We start from the raw sequence: 19783 nt of genomic DNA, 5'->3' as shown, positions 1-19783 counted from the left end.
CACACCTGGCACAAAAGGCTTAAAGCTCCAGGGAAAAGTCAATGGGAGAAAATATCTATACATCTTAAAAATAAAAAGGAAAAGGAAGTAAGAGGAAAGAGCTCCAATGCCAGAAACGAGTTTAAACGTCTTCTTTTTACAGGGTAAAATTAATTGGGAATCTTTATCTTTTTGTCGTATAAATTTTGTTAACAGGAAGGCCAAGAGATAGTGTTACAAATGATTGTGAGAAGCAAATTATCTGAGTGTGAAGACACAGCACGGTGGGTTCAACAATTTATTTTTCTCAATTCTAGACTGTTATTAACCTTCACTTAGAATCATGTGAAGCCTGAGGCCCACTAGCTATATCATCAGAAAGGCACTATGTAGCCATTTTATATACCTGGACCCGGAGTGGCAAATAATCTTCACAGAGATCATCCCATAGCTCTTGCAGGTCTGAAATCTCCAAGGGATAATTCACAGGTGTCTTGTAAATAGGTTTCAAAGACCTGTTAAGGAAACCGGAACTAACTCCATCTGTCATGATATGGCCAGGCTTGGCTCCAGGTGGGCTGGATTTCACTGGAATAGGAAGCTTGCTCCCTCGGGGGCTCTGGATGGGCTTATAATCAAGACCTTTAATCATGCTAAGAGCTAGCTCCAGCTTGTGGTTACACAGATGCTGTGGAGCCTGCTCATCTGAACAACAGTCACACTTTACAAGTTCCTTTACACTTCTCTCAGCTTCCTCATCCTTCTGTTGTGGAGGGCTAGCCTGCACACTTGCATCCAAAGATTCCACAGAGGAACCTGGTGTCCCTTCCTCCATGCTTTCTCCATCTGGGGCTACCTTTGTGCTGGTTAAATCCGGTGGTCCAGCCTCAGACAAAGCCAATTCTTCTGTGCAAATGCTGGTAGACCACCTGGTAGAAGGGCCACAGGAGATACTTTTGGCCACCTTTCGAGGCACCTTACAAATGGCTTCATAGTCAGAATCAGCAACCCGCAAAGCTGCACAACCACGGCATCTCCTGGGTCGGTTTCCAGAGCCTTCCAAGGTATGGCAGCTGTGTGGCTCCTGAAGCTGATCCTCATTTTCCACCCAGCACTCAAACCCTGAATAGGCAAAGTCTTCCTGGAGCAGTGCAGAGTATCTGACATCCGGTAAGCCGGAAATGTCAACTGTCCCATTCCCCGCCTTGGTCTCGGCGCCAGAGTCATCGTTATTCTTCCGATACATGCTAGCAATGCAGAACTTGAGGCGATCCTTCTCCAGCAGCAGCTTCTGCAAGCGCTCAATAGAAAGGGCTTCGATCCGGGCAATAACGGTGTCGAATCTATAGATCCGATCGAGCATGAAAGCACACTTGCTGCAAGCAAACTCGGCTTTGCCATCGCGGGAGACATCCTTGCCCAGGACGTGAGAAAGCAGAACCTGTAAGTTGAGCTTGGACGCTGTGTGGAAGATCCAGCGCCGCTGGTTTCCACACAGCTCCCGGGCACAGATCCTGCAAATCTCCTTCATCGTGCCTCCTAGCGGCTGCCGCCGAGCTTCCCCGAGGCGGCGGCTGCTCGGTGGTCACTCACTGGTTCTTGGTTGCGCTCGGTCTCCTGCCCCGGGGGTCTCCGGCCAGCATGACACAGTCCCGAGGGTCCCACTCTGCAGACGCAGCTCCTCCGCCCGCGCGCCGGCTCTGGGTACCAAGTGGCAGCCCCGCCCCTCGGGGAGGGGGCGGGCACAGAAACGCCTCAGGGGGATGCTGAGCGACAGCGGCGCAGGCCGGGCTCGGGACCTGTCAGGTCTGCTACAGCTGTCTCTCCCGCTAGCCGCCGTGTCCTCAACGTCCTCCCCTTTTAGCCGGCCAGGTCCCGGGTGCAGTAGCGGCCGCCCGCTGCTGACGCCAAGGCTCCGAGATTGAGGATCAGATTTCAAGATGGCGGCAGCGGCTCCGCGCTGGCGGCCACCTTAGGGCTCCGCTGGGAGCTGTAGTCCCGGAGGCTGGCTCCCAGCTCTGCGCATGCGGCGTGGCGAGCGAGCGCCCTGGCCCCACGTCTGACCCCGCTCCTAGGGCTAGACCGACCACAGTGGCTCACAGTGGATACAGAGTGAAGAGCAGGTCTGACGCCGCCACTGCCACTGCCACTGCCACTGCCAGGCCACCTTCATCTGTTCAGATCCACGAAGAGAACGCACCGATCTGTTCCAGGATACTCCCGCCCCGTCAGTATGTCCCCAGGCTCCTCGTGGGGAGGAGAAAGCCGAATCCCCTCCCCGTCTCCCCACGGGCAGTGCCACGTACTCGGGATGGAGCAGCCCGGCAGAGCCACTAGGTACCGCTGCGCACCGCCTCCTTCCTGCTTGCAGCCCCACCTCCTCGGCTTCCCGCCCCCGCAGCCTGGATTAAAAGGCCCCGGGGCTGCTGGACGCGGGGTGGGGGATGATAACCAGAGGGGGCAGGTAGGGCGGGTTTTAAAAAGAGACACCCACCAGTTCTACCCCTCTCTCGACTTTTGGGAGTATCCAGGAAAGGGAAGACTAGTGCTTTCCCCTCTTGATATGGGGCGGGGGGTGGGGGGCGGGGGGGTGTTTAGCATCTCTGGGCGAACGAAATCAGGAAAAGGGCACAAAGCAGTCACCTGAGAGAGTCCAGCAAATGCCACGTGAATCCAGCTGGTTAACCAAGATTATGTACGTAAAAGAGAACATGGCCTTTTTCAGGAATGCAGACACCTGAGAATTGATTACTATCACGAACTTCTTTCAGGCTCAGGTAGGCTACAGTTCTTATTTTGTGGGCAGGGAGGGTGGACAAACAGTTGAACAAAACATAAAGCTTTGAGCAAGAGTGGAGAGTGTGTCTGGGAGTGCTGCCCTCTGCAGTAATAACCACCTCCCCGCAAAAAAAAAAAAAAGAGATTGCTGTCCAGTCGATTTCCACTCATAGTGACCCTGTAGGACAGAGCAGAAGTGTCCTATAGGGTTTCCAAGGAGCGGCTGGTGGATTAGCAACTGAACTCTTAGGAATTTCACTGACTTCAGTCAGTACCCTGTCCTTCTTCAAGACTATACGGTTGTAAATCTGCCCACCCTTGGAATGCACATAGAATGGAGGGGAGCTGAAGCTCTGACTAGATGGAATGCAGGTATCAAAGACCATTTATAATTAGATATTCTCTTCCTGGCTTGAGAGGCAAGCAAACACCAGACAGGAGGAACAACAGCCTCAGTAATCACCTGGAGTACCCCAGAGCAGGACATCGTCTTGTAATAATGCTAAATTTAGTTAGACTGACCTTGTGAGATAAGGCCAAGGGAAAGTCTTAAGTATTTCTGAACCTCATCCCCAGGACAGAGCCCATACTCCTAGGCCTGGAAGCATTCAAATGCCTTCAATGAGAACTCAGAATAAACTCTCAAATCCCTCGATTATCAGGGAGAAGGATGGCTTTTTGAGCTTTGGGCTTAGTAGGCTACAGAGCTTTGCATATATGTTGTTGTTGTTATTAGGTGCCGTCGAGTCAGTTGCAACTCATAGTGACCCTGTGCACAACAGAACGAAACACTGCCTGGTCCTACTCCATCCTTACAGTCTTAGTTATGCTTGAGCTTATTGCTGCAGCCACTGTGTCAATCCACCTTGCTGAAGGTCTTCCTCTTTTCCACTGACCCTGTACTCTGCCAAGCATGATGTCCTTCTCCAGAGATTGATCCCTCCTGACAACATGTCCAAAGTATGTAAGATGCAGTCTCACCATCCTTGCTTCTAAGGAGCATTCTGGTTGTACTTCTTCTAAGACAGATTTTTTCGTTCCTTTGGCAGTCCATGGTATATTCAATATTCTTTGCCAACACCACAATTCAAAGGCGTCAACTCTTCTTCGGGCTTCCTTATTCATTGTCCAGCTTTCACATGCATATGATGCAACTGAAAATACCATGGCTTGGGTCAGGCGCACCTTAGTCTTCAAGGTGACATCTTTGCTCTTCAACACTTTGAAGAGGTCCTTTGCAGCAGATTTGGTCAATGCAATGTATCTTTTGATTTCTTGACTGCTGCTTCCATGGCTGTTGATTGTGTTTCCAAGTAAAATGAAATCCTTGAGAACTTCAATCTTGTCTCCATTTATCATGATGTTGCTCATTTGTCCAGTTGTGAGGATTTTTGTTTTCTTTATGTTGAGGTGTAATCCATACTGAAGGCTGTGGTCTTTGATCTTCATTAGTAAGTGCTTCAAGTCCTCTTCACTTTCAGCAAGCAAGGTTGTGTCAGCTGCATAACGCAGGTTGTCAATGAGTCTCCCTCCAATCCTGATGCCCCATTCTTCTTCATATAGTCCAGCTTCTCGGATTATTTGTTCAGCATACAGATTAAATAGGTATGGTGAAAGAATACAACCCTGACACACACTTTTCCTGACTTTAAACCAATCAGTATCCCCTTGTTCTGTCTGAATAACTGCCTCTTGATCTATGTAAAGGTTCGTCATCAGCACAATCAAGTGTCCTGGAATTCCCATTCTTTACAGTGTTATCCATAGTTTGTTATGATCCACACAGTCAAATGCCTTTGCATAATCAATAAAACACAGGTAAACATCGTTCTGGTATTCTCTGCTTTCAGCCAGGATCCATCTGACATCAGCAATGACATCCCTAGTTCCACATCCTCTTCTGAAACTGGCCTGAATTTCTGGCAGTTCCCTGTCAATATACTGCTGCAGCCGTTTTTCAATGATCTTCAGCAAAATTTTGCTTGCGTGTGATATTAATGATATTGTTCTATAATTTCCACATTTGGTTGGATCACCTTTCTTGGGAATAGTCATAAATATGGATCTTTTCCAGTCAGTTGGCCAGGAAGCTGTCTTCCGTATTTCTTGGCATAGACAAGTGAGCACCTCCAGCGCTGCATCTGTTTGTTGAAAAATTTCAGTTGATTTTCCATCAATTCCTGGAGCCTTGTTTTTCGCCAATGCCTTCAGAGCAGCTTGGACTTCTTCCTTCAGTACCATCAGTTCCTGATCATATGCCACCTCTTGAAATGGTTGAATATTGACTAATTCTTTTTGGTATAATGACTCTGTGTATTCCTTCCATCTTCTTTTGATGCTTCCTGCATCATTTAATATTTTCCCCCATGGAATCCTTCACTATTGCAACTTGAGGCTTGAATTTTTTCTTCAGTTCTTTCAGCTTGAGAAACGCCGAGCGTGTTCTTCCTTTTTGGTTTTCCATCTCCAGGTCTTTCCACATGTCATTATAATACTTTACTTTGTCTTCTCGAGAGGCCCTTTGAAATCTTCAGTTCTTTTACTTCATCAATTCTTCCTTTTGCTTTAGCTGCTCGACACTCAAGAGCAAGTTTCAGAGTCTCCTCTGACATCCACCTTGGTCTTTTCTTTCTTTCCTGTCTTTTCAGTGACCTCTTGCTTTCTTCATGGATGATGTCCTTGATGTCATTCCACAACTCGTCTGGTCTTCGGTCACTAGTGTTCAATGCATCAAATCTAGTCTTGAGATGGTCTCTAAATTCAGGTGGGATATACCCAAGGTCGTATTTAGGCTCTCGTGGACTTGCTCTGATTTTCTTCAGTTTCAGCTTCAACTTGCATAACTTGCAGAATAAACTCTCAAATCCCTTGATTGTCAGGGAGAAGGATGGTTTTTTGAGCTTTGGGCTTAGTAGGCTACAGAACTTTGCATACATGGTTTCACCTAAATATGCACATTCTGTCCCCAAAACCAAGTATGTAAAATAAAGTTCCAAGAAGAACTCACTACAGCTGCATTTTTGTCTCCCTCCAGGTATTTAAAAAAAAAAAACAAAACTTGTTGCAGACAAGTCTATTCCAACTTATGGCAACCCTAAAGGACAGAGTAGAGCTGCCCCACAGGGTTTCTAAGAAGCACCTGGTAAATTCGAACTGCCCACCTTTTGGTTAGCAGCTGTGGCTCTTAACCACTAGGCCTCTAGGTATATGAGCTTCAAAGTTAGGGGAAAAAATTAAACAATCTTTGGAATTTGTAATGAACTACAGAGATGCAAGGAGTTTCTGGAGAGACTGCCTGCCAGGACACTACCCTGTACCCAGTCTTAAGTATTTGTCCTAAAGAGCAGGAAGGACTCAAAGGCCCATAAAATACAAGTTAAGACATTCATCAAGGCTTCATCTTTGACTGTCCGTACAAACCACACTTCCCTATTGGGAAAATGCTAACGAAACAAAGTGCTCTTCAGGAGCAAACCCGGAATGATACTTTGTATTAGTCTTTATTCCTTAATAGGATTTTGCATCTGGCTGATAGTTTCCAAACTTTAATGACAGTATGTAGATGGCTCCGTGTAGAGGAAGTACAAGTTAGTATGAATGGAGAAAAGGCAATTTACTGTTGAAGAATATGTTTGCTAGAAGTAAGATCAGCATACTGAAAGGGAGAGCTATACATATCTAAGCTTCTGACAACAGATAGGGATAAACCAGCTAAGGATCAAAGAAAATTTGAAGACAGCACTCTATTCACTCCAAGATAAAATACTTTAAAATTGTATCTCAAAGTGAGCTATGTATCAATTTATAGCACTAGAACTAGTTTTAACATGATCACTTAGTATTATAAAATAATCTCATACAAACTAAAATGTCACTGGTGCATAGATAACAGAATTTGAAAATAAAAGCAAAACTTAGAAGAAAAATTATGTGATAAATTCAGCATTTTCTGGTCCTTATCAATATCTTTTTGGTCAAGATTTTGTAGTTAGTTAACACTGGCTACCTATGTGGGGGGGCTCCTGAACAGGAGACATTGACTTTTTATTCTACATATTGTATATTATTTGAATTTTTGGCAATGAATATGTATTCATGTATTTAATTTTTTTTAATTTAAAAAATATAGTTAAAACTAAGGATAGTGACAATTTAACACACTAATATTAGAGTCTAAGGGTAAACTTGAGCCTAAAATGAGAATTTTTATAATATATATGTTCCATATTTGTATGTTTTTTATATATATATATATACACACACACTGTGGAAAGAGTGGTGGCATAGTGGTTAAGAGCTACAGCTGCTAACCAAAAGGTCAGCAGTTCAAATCCACCAGGTGATCCTTGGAAACCCTATGGGGCAGTTCTACTCTCTCCTATAGGGTTGCTATGAGTCGGAATCAACTCGACAGCAACGGGTATATATATACTGTACATATGTGTGAACAACTTATATAAAAAAGATTTAAAGGGGATATACAACAAAGAATTAAGCAGTGGTTATGTCTGGAGAGTAGAATTATGGATACTTATTTTCTTCTTTCCTCATTTGTATTCTATAATTTTCTACAGTATGCAAGTACTGCTTTTGTAATAAGAAAAAATTATTGTTACTAAGAAAAAAGTAGGAAAAACAAATTGTGATATATTCATATAATGCAAAAAAAAAAAAAAATGCAATACTAACCAGCAATTAAAAAGAATGAACTACTAATATACACAACATGAATGAATCTCAAAAACATATTAAGTGAAAAAAAAATATATACAAATGAGTCCATCCTGTATGATTCCATTTATTTGAAATCTAACAACAGGAAAAACTAATCTGTTGTGATAGAAATCAGAAAATAGTTGCGGCTGGGAGGTAGGGTAAGAATTGTTTGCAAAGGAACACAAAGGAATTTTCTAGAGTGGTGGAAATGTTCTGTATCTTGTTTTGGGGTGATGGTTACATGAGTGTATACAATTGCCAAAGTTCATTGAACTGAACACTTAGGAATGTAAATTTGTATGTTAGTATAGCTCATTAGCTCAGTAAAAATGAGTAAGTAAATATAAAAATGTATATTGTCCTTAAATTTTTAATCTGAGGGATTTCTTTCACAGAAAGTAATCCCTCACTTGATTGTAGGAATGACTTTGAAAATTGGAAAGATAAAATATAGCCCTGAAGAAATTGTATTAAAAAAACTCAATTATTTAAGTTCAGAATGTTCTGGTTCTTATCCATAGCAGCTTTCAAGAATGTAATTTTATATGCATGCACACACCATACATTTATAATTGAAGCAAGGCACGTTGTTAGGACGAGACTTAGAGCTTTGGTGATGATTTAGAATAGGGCGTTTACCTCTAAAACTTATCAAAGGCATATAATAAAGTAAAACTTGACTGAGGACAGGTTTCATATTATGATAAACTGGTATGAATTAGATGATTAATTTTACATATCAGTAGTCTGCTATCAAACTATGTTGATAAATGCATTTTAGGCACTTACTAGTTGTATATCCTAGGTCAAGTCATTTATATCTGGCTTTTAATTTCCTCATCTACAAAATAAATGTGTTGAACTTAAAAGGGTGGTTTTTAATTTACTGTGCATCATAATTGCCCTGAGAGGTTGTTGAACTACATATTGCTGGGCCCTACCCCTAGAGCTTCTGATTAAGTAGGTTGAGGGTGGAGCCCAATCATTTGCATTCCTAACAAATTCCCAGATCCAGCTGATGCTGCCATCTGGAACCACACTTTGAAAACCACTGAACTAGAACTATCCGAAAGTGTATTCAGAAAAATCTCAGTCAAGAGATCAGAGGTTCTGCAGATACGTGAGAAAAGCCACCAGTGAAGAACTACTTACAAAATCTGTGCTGGTGACACAGTGGTTAAGAGCTGGGGTGCTCACCAAAAGATCAGCAGTTCAAATCCACCAGGTGCTCCTTAGAAACCCTATGGGTCAACTATGAGTCAGAATTGACTTGACGGCAACAGGTTTGATTTGGTTTTGGAATCTTTATTTGGAACAAGATTCCTAAGTGTTACTGTGATAGGGGTCTTTTGCACCATCTCCATTTCAGCCTCTAGGTTTTGGGGCCTGGAAAGTATCTCTAGGAACCACAGCCACTTTTGTGCCCCCTGTGTGGCAACAGGCTTAATTCTAGGCTGGGAAGGAGTTTCCAAGAGAATCACAGAGGTAGAAAATCCCCATCTCCCAAACCAGTTGTATTAGGTTTCATGGCTCTAGTTACAACATTGGGATAGGTGTTCTAATTAGTAAAAAAAAAAAAAAAAAAGCTCTGGCAGAGAAGCTAAGGCAAACTAAGCAATGCAATAATACCAAAGTGAAGCTAGTTAGGCTTTGTGATAACACCACAAACGTGGGTGATTTCCCTGTGCTGGTTGGAAATCTTTAGGAAGTTGGAAACAATCATACTTTGCATCCAAACACTTGTTTTAAGACTAGGAGATTTCTAGTTCAACTACAGATTACAGTAGTATGTTTGTCAGCAGAATCCAGAGGCAGATTAACCAGTAAACAAGGTATGCACAGGCTTAATTGTGCTTACTTACTAACCTGTAGTGTACAATTTTACAGGGGTTTTACTACATCTTTGACACAGTAAAAAAAAAAAAAAAAAGGTGAAACTGTGCAATACAGAGTAGTAAGTAAGCACAAGTAAGCCCATGAATACCTTGCTTTATTGGGTAATCCATCCCTGGCAGAATCTATTTTAAAATAATAAACATTAGAGTCTTTCAAATTGTTGTTAAATACCCATAGCTTTTTAAGTGAATTTTAAAGTACGTGTTAAATCAAGCATTCAATGTGTAAGAATTTATGCAAACTCAGTATGCATTTTCTCAGTCTTCAGTGAGCGTTGGGTTCACTTGAAGGGGAGAATATGTGCATGCTACAATTAGAGAATGACAACTTGCTAAACTAAATGGTATTGACTTAAGTCCAGTTTCAGTACAGAAGAAGTTGAGATAATATGGGCTGATATAGTGAAGGGGGCAGGAGTGGCACTTGAGATCAGTCTTAGGTTGGAGGAAACAAAGGGGGTCCAGGAAAAGAAAACAGCATCATCAAGTCTTAAAAATGGGAAAAGGACTTGAATATGCATTTCTCCAAAGAAGATATACAAATGGCCAATAAGCACATGAAAAAGATGTTTACCATAGGGAAATGCGAATCAAAATCATAATGAGATACCACCTCATACTCATTAGAATAGCTATTGTCAGAAAAACAGAAAATAACAAGTGTTGTCAAGGATGTGGAGAAATTGGAACCCTCATCCATTGCTGGTGGGAATGTAAAATGGTGCAACTGCTGTGGAAAGCAATTTGGCAGCTCTCAAAAAGTTAAACACAGAATTACCATATGACCCAGCAATTCCACTTCTAGGTATATACCCATAAAACTTGAAAGCAGGGACTCAGACAAATATGTGTGCACCAATGTTCATTACAGCATTATTCACAATAGCCAAAAGTTGGAAATAACCCAACTGCTCATCAATAGATGGATGAATGAAAACATACAATGGAATATTATTCAGTCATAAAGAGAAATGAAATTCTGATACATGGGTAAACTTTGAAAACATTATGCTGGATGAAATAAGTCAGACACAAAAAGACAAATGTATGATCCCACTTATATGAAATATCTAGGATAGGCAAATACATAGAGGCAAGGTTTATGAGTGGTTATTAGGGGGCTGAGAGGAGGGAATGAGAATTTATTGCTACAGGGGTAGTGAGTTTCTGTTTGGGGTGATATAAAATTTTTGGAAATGGATAGCAGTGATGGTAGCACAACATGGTGAATTTAATGTCACTGAATTGTACACTTAAAATGGCAAAGTTTTTGTTATATCTATTTCACCCCAATAAAATTAGGAAAAAAAGTCTGGGAAGGTGGGTTAAACACAGTGCCAGCCTGTAGGTAAAGGCAGACATTGGGATTTTGTGGGACATTTGGATGGGCAGGTACTCATTCATCCCTCCATCCACCTAATCTTTTAATTGCTAGTTTAAAGAACATGTATCAAGGGCCAACTGCTAGCCAGGTACTATGCTATGGAGGGCAACGAGGCAAAAGAATTTGGACTTAATATGGACTTGAAGTTTCTCAAGCAGAGAATGACATGATGAAAGCATTATTTCAGGGAGATTAGCTAGGGAACAAGATGGATTTGGAGTTTCAGGGAAAAGCTTTGGGGTAGTTACAAGAAGACCTGTGAAAAAGCCACTGCAGTCATTCATATGTAAAGTAATAAAGATGTGGTGCAAAAATGAAAGAAAGGGGTAAATATGATAATCACTTTGAAGGAGTGAACAACAGAACTTGATGACATACACAAAGAAAGGATGAAGATTAAAGATGGAGATAGAGTTTTCGGTCTGGAAGGCTAATAGAAAAAAAAAAGAATGGTTTAAAGGATCAGAAATGTAGGGGTTAGAGAGGTCATTTGCAAAAAGATGATGAGTAACTTGATTTTGGGCATGTTGAGAATAGGTGACTAAGAAAAGGAAATGGAGATGTCCTGCAGTCAAGCACAGGTAAGAAGAGGAATGAGTTTCTAGAATGATAAAACAAAAACAAAAACACTTTTTTTAACGCTGTCAAAAGCTAGAGCGAGTTTAGTAGGAGAGATGTCAGCCATGTCATTTCTGGCAACTCAATGGACTTGTAAACTTCAGAGTTGTTACCTTTCATTGCTAGAATCCTTCCCTATTGAGCCAAATGCTGTTATTTTCAAACCTTTTTCTGAACCTCTCTAGCCTGTGTCTTTTGTTTCACATTTTCGCTACGCTTTCAATTTCAGGTTCTTAAAACCTGGCACCTGAACCACATCACACAGCCTAGACGGTTACCCCTCCATCCTGTGTATTATTTCTAGAACAATCAAAGTAAAGATCCATTCTTGTCTTCTCTACTATTTATAAAATGAAGTCCACAGCCCTCAGCCTGGCATTTCACTATCTCTACAAGAAGATCTGAATCTACTTCCCTTTCAGCTTTATCTTATACTTCTTCCCTAACCAAATGGTGGCAGGGTAAATTTTGGGATATAAATTTGTTTTGTTACCTATATACCGCTACCTCCCTCTTTTCTAATCTCATGGTCAGTCAGGCCCTTAGCATTTTCTTGATTCAGGGATATCTGCAAAATCAAGAGCAGAAGCTGTTTGAAGTCAAATGCATTTCCTGACTTTTATAAAAATCTAACTCATTTAGAAGATTAAGCCAGGTGCCCCAGTGGAGGAGAGACAAGAATGTCTTTGAGGTCAACTAAAGAGGAGAGGGTGGGATTTCACTCAGATCAGAAAGAAACTGAAGATCAAAGAGTAACAAGGACTCATCTCCACTGCATATTTTTGCCTAGGGAAGCAGCAAGACCTCAGAAGGGAAGGCAATGGGTGACCTAGAGAGGCTGGACTCTAGGTCAAGGGGCTCTGACTCCAAAAGATTCCAATTTAGCAAGTTAGGGTTGGCAACATATGCTTGCTGGGGCAGGGGTGCATCAGTGATGGATCAATCAATGATCAGGGTAGTCTGATGTTTTTGCACCTGATAAAACCTAGGGACCTTTGACCTTTGCATAACTCTGAGAGGGTGGGGAAGAGAAAGTACCAAATGAATGAAATTAAATTTCCCACCAGCCTGGTTAGGATTGGGACTCAGGTACTATGAAAATGATTTAAAGGAAGGAAAGAAATGTGGTATTTCTTCCACAACTGAATTTTGTTGTTGTTCATTGAGGCTCAGCCCTAGAACCTTTACACCTCTCTTTCAATTTTCTTCCCAAGTCATTTCACCCTTTCCCTCTGTTTCTCAGTGACTTCCAATTTTATATCTTTATCCCAGAATTCTCTGAGTTCAACTCTCAAATAGCCAACTGCCTATTTGATATCTGCATATGCGTGTGTCAGAGACATCTCAAAATTACCAAAGGAAAAACTGAGCTCTTAATTGCCATCTTCCCTTTATCTAGAATGCCTCCTTCCTTCTAATTTTCTATATTAGGAATCAATGAACTATGGCCCATCAATGAACTATGGCCAGACTCTCCACCTGTTTTTATAAACACAGCCATGCCAATTCCTTATTGGTGTACGGCTAGTTTTGTGCTACAATTGCAGAAACTGCATGGCTTCCAAACCCTAAATTATTGACTATCTGGTCTTTTACAGAAAAAGTTGCCAACCCCCACTCTGTTTTCTTTAATACACTTATCACAATTTGCAATTATTTATTTGTTTGTGTGATTACTTAGTAATTTATCTATATCCCTCATTAGAATGTAAGTTCCCTGAGGGGAAGGGCTCTGCCTTTCTTATTCTTTCTGTTTTTCCAGCACCTAACAGCACTTTTTTTTAACAGCATTAGTGCTGTTAGGTACTCAATAAATAGTCACTGATTGCAATGTATTAATTAATGTATGAATTAACTGTTTATTATACAGGTAGTTCCCGACTTATGATGGGGTTCTGTTCCCATGACTCTGCCATAAGTCGGTTCTGATATAAGTTGAATACCTTTTTATTTTTTTTTAGTTTTCATTATTATTGCCTTTTATTATCAGTATCTTTATAAATCCAATCTTTGAACATCTGTGAGGGAACATCTGAGAATGATACCATCAGCAAATTACCTGCTGCAACATTATATGTAGTACATATTACTAATGATAAGATGTAAAAAAAAAAACACGGTCATGGTTCTTTGTAACTCGAATACATAAGTCGGGGATTACTTGTATCTCAAAATTTTATTCACTCTTTGCCTTAGCACAAAACTTCCATCTTTGGTTACCCTGTAATGACCTCCTATCTTAAGTAACAGAGTACCATAATAATTAGTCCCCTCATCTTCTTTCCCCTGTACTGTATCCTGCTTCCAGATTAATCATTTTAAAACAAAATTCAGACATTGCTTTGTTGTACAAAGGCTGGAGATCCAATGACTTACCCATTAATGATAAACTTCTCTATTTATTTACTTATTTATATTGTGCTTTAGATTAAGGTTTACAGAACAAACTAGTTTCTCATGAGTTAGTACACCTATTGTTTTATGACTTTGGTTAACAACCTTATGACATGTCAACACTCTCCCTTTCCCGACCTTGGATTTCCTATTACCAGCTTTTCTAGTTCTTGCCCCTGGGCTGGTATGCCCCCTTAGTGTCATTTTGTTTTATGGGCCTGTCTAATCTTTGGCTGAAGGGTGAACCTAGGGAGTGACTTCATTACTGAGCTAAAAGGGTGTTCGGGGGCCATACTCTTGGGGTTTCTCCAGTCTCTGTCAGGCCAGTCTGTTTTTTTTTTTTTTTTTAATGAATTAGAATTTCATTCTACATTTTTCTCCAGCTCTGTCCAGGACCCTCTATTGTGATTCATGTCAGAGCAGTGAGTGGTGGTAGCCGGGCACCATCTTGTTGTACTAGACTCAGTCTGACGGAGGCCATGGTAATTGTGGTCCATTAGTCCTTTGGACTAATCTTTCCCTTGTATCTTTAGTTTTTTTCATTTTGTCTTGCTCCCAAAGGGATGAGACCAGTGGAGTATCTTAGATGGCCTCTCACAGGCTTTTAAGACCCCAGATGCTACTCACCAAAGTAGAAAGCAGAACATTTTCTTTACAATGTTACGCCAATTGAGCTAGATGTTCCCCGAGACCATGTCCTCACAGCCCTCAGCCCAGCAATTTGGTCCCTCAAGGATTTTGGATGTGTCTATGGAGTTTCCATGACCTTGCCTTGTACAAGTTGTGCTGGCTTCCCCAGTATTGTGTACTGTCTTACCCTTCACCAAAGTTATCACTTATCTATTGTCTATTTAGTGTTTTCCATCCCCACCACTCCCCTTCCTGGACCATAAACTTCTTAATGTGCCATTCAAGGCTCTCTGGCTCTGACTCCAACCTATTTTCCTGGCCTGAACTCACTGTCTTACTACATACATTGCATTTCAACTATTATTTCCTTACTCTGAACTTCCCCATCTCGACATCTTATCTATTTAAAATGTTCTTCCCTGCCATATTACCTCCTCCTGTCAAAAACCTATCCAGCCTTCAAGCAGCCTTTCTTAATCCCCTCGAATGCCGTCTTTCTTTTTCTGTAAATTTCTGAAGCGCTTAGATACCCATAGTGATTTGTGCATCTACCCTGCCTTCTCCTCATTAGCTCTTTAAGAATAGGAACCATAACTTACTCATCTTGGTATCTTTGAAATATTTAGAACAGTATCATCCTAGATCCAAGTAAATAATCACTAAATGGATGAATAAATCAGTGACTTTTTCTTTTTTACTTATTAAAATCCTACTGGTTCAGTTAAGTGAGTAGTACCTGGGGTCTTAAAAGCTTGCACGTGGCCATGCAAGATACAATTGGTCTCTATTCACCTGGAGCAGTGTAAGGAGACCCAGGAATCAGAGAAGGAACTGGACTACAGATCTAATTGCCTCCATGAACTACTGTCATCCAGAAAAACTGGATGGTGCTCAGCTACCATTACCGAACATTTGCATCAAGGACTCAGTAGATGTTTCCCAATCAAAAGGGGGAAATATGTGGAACAGAATTTAAAATTCCTGTGGAATCCAGACTTACTGGACCCACTGAGACTGGAGGAACTCCCTAAGATACCTAAGCTTTAAACCTTGAACTGAAACAATCCGCTGAATCATCTTTAAACCAAACAACAATTCAGCTCAATTAGTAAAAGGAAATTTGTACATTGAAGCATTGCTGTCTGTTAGAGAATTATCTGTATGAGATCAAATTGACAATAATACTCTAAAGCATATGAGAAGTATAGGGGCCAGTGAGTCTAAGTTAATGGAAGTGAAATAATTTGGGTAGAGATAGCAAGAATGATGACACAGTGTGTAACCAATGTCGCCACATTGTATATGTAGAAATTGTTGAATGGGTGTATGTTTTGCTGTGTATATATTTTCAGCAAAAAAAAAAAAAATCGTACTCATTCCTTAAAGATCAAAACCTTCACTGCCACCTTAGTCCATGATGATTTCTCCTTTCCCTATTGCCTTGTATTTTTTTTTTTTTTCCATCAGTGACTTCCTACCTTTCCAATTAGACTGCAGTCTCTAGAGGGCAGAAATGAAACCTTATACATCTTTGCATTCCTCTTCCTTCACCTAACATCACCTGTGCATTATATGTGCTCAGTAAATGTTTTTGATGATGCTACAAAGGAAGCCCAATATTTTCCACTTTCTTTGTTTCTCCAAAAGGGCAGAGCAATGATTGCTTTAGCTGGTACGGTCTGCTTCAGAGACCTGTTACTGAGGAAGTCCATGTCTGGGAGACAGTGATGCTGAATGAAGAACTATCTGCAAATGAGTCTCTAGCTTCAACATTCATCAGCTTCAAATGAGGGTAGGAAAAGCTGCTCTGAAAAAAATCTCCTTATATGAAGGTGGCTGGAGCTGCGTGAGCTACTAACCCCTGTGAGGTTTTCAGTCTCTGCCTTGAGCATTGAGACAGCATTCTTGCCTTAACCTCCACGTCAGATCTCTCCATGGTAACGCTGGAATGTTTGCTATTTTGGGAAATATGGCTCACTGCTCGCAGTGTTATTTACATTAGGCTCCAAAGAAGGCATAAATGCAGCGGCTTGAGTGTCTACTGCTTTGTGTGAGTGGGAGAGTCCAGCTTGCTTAATTGGTGCCTCTTCCTAATTCTGTGTCATTTTTTTAAGCCAACCACCGTGAAATGACACATTAATAAATGTTGCTTATATTATAATGGGGGAAAAAACGAAGGGGAAAAAAAAAATGCAAGAAACAAAACAAGGATTCCTCCAGCCCTCCCTTTACAAGTAACCTGCCTTCACACTCTCCAGGTCTGGTTTCATTTAAAAGCTGCTTTGAGGTGAATTTTCCACCATTGCGTAGAAGGAAATAACATTAATAACTAAAACAATTGCTAACTTCTCCCTGTAATTTTGTGTATATCTTCACTGATGAAGAGAACAACTCTCTGTAGACTTCACTTGATTTGGTTTTCTGACTCCCTAGTGAGAGAGATGTGGACAAGCCTCGGCAGCACAACAGCAATATCCAAAAGCTGTGATGACAACAACACTCTGATGACAGCATTTGAAACAACACTGAGAAGGATTGGAAGCAAACAGAGAGTGATGTAAATTATTGATGTTTCAAGTTTATAGCACTTTTTGTTGTTGTTGTTCCATAAAGTTGATTAAGGAGCCCCGGTGGCAAAATGGTTAAGTACTCTGCTGCTGACTGAAATGTTGGTGGTTCGAACCCACCCAGTTGCTCCGTGGAAGAAAAGACCTGGTAATCTTCTCCTATAAAGATTACAGCCCAGGAAACCCTATGGGGCAGTTCTACTCTGTCACAGGGGTCGCTGTGCATCAAAAATTTACTCAGTAGCACCCAACAATAAGGTGAAGTTGATTACACAAGTTCATAAGTATTGCTCCAATACATTCCAGCTAAAATGGATGCTGTGGAATGTTTTGAAGAATGGAACAGGAAAATAGCTGGGGGGAGGGGCGGTAAAATTAATTAAGTCCAATAATCTTTATCAAAAGTGCCCGTCTTATTAGGGGATTAAGGCTCCGAAGTAAAACTGCTTGTGACTCAGAGATTACACCTTGACCCAGACTTTCATACTGGGGTCAGATCAGAAATATTTATCCTTGGGAGGTGAGTAATGAGTATTCTGTACTTGGACAATTTAAGCCTGGACATGAAAATATGCAAGCTTTTCTTCTAAGGCCCAACTGTGGTATTCTCAACTGCTAAATGTTGGAGGTTTGAGTTTCCCTAGAGGTACCTCAGAAGAAAGGCCTGACAATCTACTTTGAAAAAAATCTGACACTGGAAACCCGAAGGAGCAAAGTTCTACTCTGACACACACAGGGTTGCCGTGATCGGAATCGACTTAACAGCAGCTGGTTTTAAAAAGGGGGTGGGGAGTGGAGGAAATGAAACAGTCCTCAGGACTCAAGTTCTCTCGTTCCCAGTATCAGTAAGGGATCCCTGGGATGGCTTTGTTGGTGATGAGAGGATTCTTTAGCCTCTGCAGACCTGGCCCAAAACTTAGAACTTTTGCTTTCCACATTGTAAGGGTGTGGCTCCTGTGATGAGAGGTGGCTTGGCAGACAAAGACTTGTGTATAATACAGGGAAGCAAGCTACTGCTATTGTTAACAGAAAAGGAATAACATTCACAGCATAGGCTCAAGGTGTCACAAATGGCAAGATTGGCCATACATTACATTACTATATGCAAGGGGAAAAACAAAGTTCTTTAGAATTGGTTTTATAATATTCTTTACTACTACTACTACCCGTTGCTGTCGAGTCAATTCCAACTCATAGCAACCGTGTAGGACAGGGTAGAACTGTCCCATACGGTTTCCAAAGAGTGCCTGGTGGATTCAAACTGCCGACCTTTTGGTTAGCAGCTATAGCTCTTAACCGTCATGCCACCAGAGTTTTCAGTATTCTTTAGGCCTATTTAATTCACAATATGGAGTCCCTGGGTGGTGCAAATGGTTAATGTGCTTGGCTGTTAACCATAAGGTTAGAGGTTCAAGTCCATCCAGAGGCACCTGGGAAGAAAGGCCTGGTAATCTACTTCCAAAAAATCAGCCACCGAAAACCCTATGGAGCACAATTCTACCCTGACATACGTGGGATGACCATGAGTCGGACTCAGGTCAATGGCAACTGGTATGGTAATTCACAGAATGGACTTGCTGAAGCAGTTAATGGCTGTGCTAAACTGATTTCTTACATCAGTTAGCTGCTCTCCAATCTACCCTCAGTCTGTACAACTGCCAGGACTGCTTTTCCAAAATGCAAATCATATACTTTTATTCCCCTTGTTTAAATAAAAAAAATTAAAGTCTTTGTTGTTGTTAGGTGCCATCATTGGTTCCGAGCCACAGCGACCCTATGCATAAAGGAACAAAGCTCTGCCTGGTCCTGCGCCATCCTCAAAATTGTTGTTATGCTTGAGCCCATCTTGCAGCCACTTTGTCAGTCCATTTCATCAAGGGTCTTCCTCTTTTTCAGTGACCCTGGCTAACTTACCAAGCATGATTTCCTCCTCCAGGGACTGGTCCCTCCTGATAACATGTCCAAAGTTTGTAACACGAGGTCTCGCCATCCTTGCTTCCAAGGAGCACTCTGGCTGTACTTCTTCCGAGACAGACTTCTGTCTTTCCGTGGTATAGTCAATGTTATTCACCAACACCATAATGCAAATGCATCAACTCTTCTTCAGTCCTCCTTATTCATTGTTCAACTTTTGCATGAATATGAGGCGATTGAAAATACCATGGCTTGGGTCAGGCACACCTTAGTCCTCAAAGTGACATCTTTGCTTTTCAACACTTTAAAGAGATCTTTTGCAGCAGATTTGTCCAAAGCAGTACGTCGTTTGATTTCTTGGCTGTTGCTTCCATGGGTGCTGACTGGAGATCCAAGTAAAATGAAATATTAACAGCTTCAGTCTTTTCTCCGTTTACCATGATGTTGCTTATTGGTCCAGTTGTAAGGTTTTTTGTTTTCTTTATGTTGAGGTGTAATCTATACTGAAGGTTCTAGCCTCTGATCTTCATCAGTAAGTGCTTCAAGTCCTCTTAGCTTTCAGCAAGCAAGGTTGTGTCATCTGCATAATGCAGGTTTTTAATGAGTCTTCCTGCAATCCTGATGCTGCGTTCTCCTCCACATAGTCCAGCTTCTCTGATTATTCACTCAGCGTACAGATTGAACAAATATGGAGAAAGGATAAAACCCTGATGCACACCTTTCCTGATTTTAAACCACCCAGTATCCCCTTGTTCTGTTTGAACAACTGCCTTTTGGTCTAGGTACAGGTTCCTCAGAAGCACAATTAAGTGTTCTGGAATTCCTATTCTTCTCAATGTTATCCATAATTTGTTATGATTCACACAGTCAAATGACTTTGCATAGTCAAAAAACATAGGTAAACACCT

General features: G+C 41.4%; 1 protein-coding gene across 12 annotated transcripts in view; it reads right to left on the bottom strand.

Annotated features, from left to right (window-relative positions):
* PDE4DIPP2 (myomegalin) overlaps positions 1-19783 on the bottom strand; it is a 227933-nt gene that overhangs the window by 84643 nt on the left and 123507 nt on the right. For 3 of the 12 annotated variants that reach the window (XM_064282361.1, XM_010589615.3, XM_023547512.2), the window contains exon 1: positions 386-2326. The exons of 4 other annotated variants lie outside the window; for them this stretch is intronic. In XM_064282361.1, coding sequence (XP_064138431.1) covers positions 386-1510 — 1125 coding nt within the window. In that variant the 5' untranslated portion in view covers positions 1511-2326. Of the gene's footprint in view, positions 1-385; positions 2327-19783 lie in introns of those variants that run through there. 5 more of the 12 variants (XM_010589616.3, XM_064282357.1, XM_023547510.2 and 2 more) reach the window with 3 other exon arrangements.

This window comes from Loxodonta africana, chromosome 3, assembly GCF_030014295.1.
Source record: "Loxodonta africana isolate mLoxAfr1 chromosome 3, mLoxAfr1.hap2, whole genome shotgun sequence".
Classification (NCBI taxonomy): domain Eukaryota; kingdom Metazoa; phylum Chordata; class Mammalia; order Proboscidea; family Elephantidae; genus Loxodonta; species Loxodonta africana.
The sequence above is the reverse complement of the archived record's forward strand: the minus strand, read 5'-3'. Positions and strand labels throughout refer to the sequence as shown.